General features: G+C 41.7%; 1 protein-coding gene across 1 annotated transcript in view; it reads left to right on the forward strand.

Annotated features, from left to right (window-relative positions):
* The window catches only part of RCOR1 (REST corepressor 1), a 42,237-nt gene extending 38,351 nt beyond the window's left edge, over positions 1 to 3,886 (forward strand). Inside the window, exon 10 of the mRNA XM_031553690.1 lies at positions 239 to 3,886. Coding sequence (XP_031409550.1) covers positions 239 to 280 — 42 coding nt within the window. The 3' untranslated portion in view covers positions 281 to 3,886. The remainder of the gene's footprint in view (positions 1 to 238) is intronic.

Consider the following 3,886-nt stretch of genomic DNA (forward strand, 5'->3'; position numbering starts at 1 on the left):
TTTTCTCCCCCTCCTTTGAAGTGGGAAGGTGAGACTGTATTGGGTCTGGTCTTAATCCTGGTGTGATACAGAACAGGGGAAGCTGCTGTGATTTTCCCCATGTGCCAGATTTGGCTGTCTTGCTGCTTTCAGTACTTGGGGTAAAGTTTGAAGATAAAAGAAAAAGGCTGTGTGTATTCATTTGTGAACTAAATATCTTTTTTTTTTCTTTTTTTTCCCCCTTCCTCCTTCCTTCCAGGCTACTTCTGTTCTTGATGTCAGATATGCGTCTGCTTCATGAGAAGGTGCTGTAGCCTAGAACAATTTGTGTTGACTACTGTGTTATCCAGGATATCAGGTATTAGCAAACCTCAGACAGCCATCTGCATCATATCTGTGGACAAGCAGCTATTACCAAAAAAAGGCAAACGCTTCCAGTCCTGTGCTACATCTGCCTTAATCTCCCCTCATTCCTTCATACTGCCTCCACTTTCTTTCAAATGCACCCAGATAGCTCAGCTCTCCATCGCATCAACGTCCTGCTTGAGCATGGGGATTTCTAGAACCAGTAACACCTGTCTGTAATTTCGACCAACCTGCAAAACAAAAGGAGCTCCTTGGCAGCCCCACAGTAACTCGACATGTTAGGAGTTCTTATAATACTTGGTCTGTAGGGTATAAGTACATATTGCTGCATGGCCTTGTGGTCTCTGCTTCCTGTGTATTCTTATGATGACACTATTATTAGTGAGCTTTCTATAAAGGAGAGGCCTGTGCACATGCCAGTGGTGTCATGTTTGTTCTGAATGACAGGGCATGTTAACAAGCAATCTTGAATAATGCAAAGTGATAGGAAATGTTATCTTGAAGGTTTGGTCATTCCAAGGTTGTAAAAGTAATTCATTACACTGCTGGTGTGTGCAATTCTTTCCACTGTATTTGTGTGTTCTTGCTTCATAGAAAGCTCCCTAAATGAGCATTTTATTCCTGTATATTTTAATGGCTTTTATTTAGTGCAAAAGGGAATACGTAACCTGAAACTGTTTGATATGCTTTTTAACCCCTGGCATTCAGCATTTGCATTGTAACTTGTTAAATGAGTGCTACACAACTTTCTTTTTCCTGATCTTCTGCGGGATTAAGTCAAAACAACTTTCTCTGGTGCCTCTCCTTTTTGGAATATGTGCCTTTTTTACATTTGGCTACCATAGGTCACTTCCAGTCCCAGTGTCTCATCCCTCTTCAGGGCACTGTTTGCCAAAGACATCAAGCTACTTCTCCCACTGGAAGTCTGGGCAAAGGTTGGAGAACAAAATTCAACCTTCGAGTAGTTTTTGGTCTCTTGGAAGTTTATTGGATAAGAGCCGGGTTAATTTCATTGGCCATTTTAACCCCTCTGAAGCACACGTCGCTTTCATGTTCTAAACCAAAATATGCAATTTAAAATCTAAGAGGTGCTTTTCCAAATACTTGGTGCATGCAGCTTTCAGACCCCCAGCCCTCTGTGCTGTGATCTGTCTAGCTGGCTTGAGCTGGAGCTGTTCTTGGAAGTCCTGCGTTAGGACTTTGCACCTTGAGCAAGGCAGTTGGCAGTTGGCTGCCGAGCAGACAGTATTTAGAGGAGCTAGAAGCAGTATTACTTCTTGCCTGGTGGAAAGCTGCAAAATAACACTAGTCACAAAGCATTTAAAAAATGGTTAATTTAATGATGTTGGAAGAAACCAACAAGTGTCTTCGCAGGCGGAGAAATGGACCTTTGCCTCTCTTCCTCTACAGAGGATTAGGGTCAGGACAGCGCACCAGCTTCCTGTTCCTGTTGCAACCTGGAGTGAGCTATTCTTGTCCTGCCCTACAGCTGAGGTGCGGTGCTCGGGGTCTAGCCCCAACTTGGTGCTGATGCTTGAGTCGCTGGGCCGTGCTGTGGTGGCTCAGATTTCTGTATGTAAAGCAGCTAGCTCAATGCCAGCTGGCTGCCGGAGAGCTGTAGTGAGGCAGGGAGGTGGCCTCAGTTACCTCTAAGGTTGTCTCTTCCTCTTGTGGGGAAAGTGATTCATCATCAGCTATCGAGTGGTGACACGCAGGTGAAGGAGCAGGTGGGTATTTCTTAGGATGTGCTGCAGTGTTTAGCCCCAAAGGGGCCTCACTTCTGCAGCTGTTTCTGAGTGTATTCATTCTGGTAGCTCCAGAGAGATCCTTAGAGTTGATGAGGGGCTGGAAGGGAACCACTCCCTGTCCTCTCTGTTGGAAACTTATAGTCTCTTACATGACCCAAGTCTGTGGCAGCATCCCTGCATCTGTCTCTGTGAAGTGGCAGCTCTGAAGGTGGACCTGTGTGCATCCCATTGATCCCACTGCTGCTGGATAGGACACCAGTTGTTAGCCAGCCAGAGGTAGGACTAAAGGTGGGCAAACAGCACTGTGAACTGAGCTGACAGTTGTGGTGCAAAGCAGTGCTGCTCATTAGAAGCACCCTAGTGCTAAACTTCCTGCTGATGTCAGTGTGCAGAGACGGATCTGTGCCAGTGTGAAGGGACTGTGCAATCCCACATCCCAGCTGGTGGAGCTCATCAGTCTGGGCTCCTGCTGGCCACTGAGCTACCTATGAGGACTTCTCAGTTTTTGCCCTCAAATCTGTCCATCTTATGATCAGAAAAGTTGTGTTTTGGCTTCATCCCCAAGGGGTAAGGGGAAACGTGTATAATTTGTGATATTAGGAAGAAAAAAGTTGTTCAATTACTTTTCAGTTGACAGCTATCTTATTGTAGTTGAGAAGTACAATATAATAGCACTGTATTTTAAAGGCTTAGGTTTTTTTACATTCTCTTTATGTTTTTAAACGCGATAAAATCATTTTAGCTTTTGAAAGTTCAAATGGTTTGGTCTTGTTTAGGTGAAGACCCTCTTCCTTTTTTAAAATGGATCAAGCATTAGCTACATCAACTGGTTGCATTCTGATTAGAAGGGTCCACAAAGATAACTACATCAGATAGAATATTCACTTAAATTTTGTTTCTTAAACTATCAATGTGAATGTCATAATTATATATATTTTGTGGAAAATGGGAAATAATTTCTCCTAAGTATAAGTTATTGTGCAAAATATGGTATCGTTAAAGAAAATGATAGTTTAAGTTTTAGTTTTAGAAATCTTAAAGATATAAAAGTGTATTGCATATGCATAAACAAATTTCATTTGTTCTATTTAATTTCTACGTAGTCGTGTAAAGTGCTAGGTAACTTCTTTTTTCCACTTATCCATTAAACAACCTTGTTACTTGAATATGCGTGTTTAACTGGTTTGAAACGGTGATCAGTTTTTGTAATATAATCTTACAACCAAGGGAAAAAAACACACGCCTCAGTTGTGCTTAACAGTATAGCAACAATGTACAATCAGACGCGTAAGACTATAGCAGCCATAACTGGTAGTGCAACCACAGTGGTTGTCGTGATATACTTAATACCCATGGGGATAATGGAATCCTAATATATTTTTATGAATTTGCAACCAGGATGTCCCCATAAATATTCACTAGAACACTTTTTTAATAGATGCTCTAAGAGTGAAACTCTTACTCTCTCAAAGCAATGTCCTGACAAACATTTTTCTTTCCTGTACAAAGACATCTGAAATGTTATGTAATAAAATATGCTCATTGTCACTTTAAATTTCAGTTTTTATTCTCTAAATTGCTGAAATGCTGTCGGTATTCTTGCACACCAAATATGAGCCAAGCAGTGCATTACACTAACTCGAACACTGGGTTTGTGAACATCCATCCCCAAGTCAGTGAAGCGCAAAAAGAGTCCTAAGAGATTTCTCTGATAACTGCGTTCTTTTTCTCCAATCTGTACAAAATTGTGCATACCCCATTCGATGACAAATGGCCTGATACTTACTCTTAAA

This window comes from Meleagris gallopavo, chromosome 5, assembly GCF_000146605.3.
Source record: "Meleagris gallopavo isolate NT-WF06-2002-E0010 breed Aviagen turkey brand Nicholas breeding stock chromosome 5, Turkey_5.1, whole genome shotgun sequence".
Classification (NCBI taxonomy): Eukaryota; Metazoa; Chordata; class Aves; order Galliformes; family Phasianidae; genus Meleagris; species Meleagris gallopavo.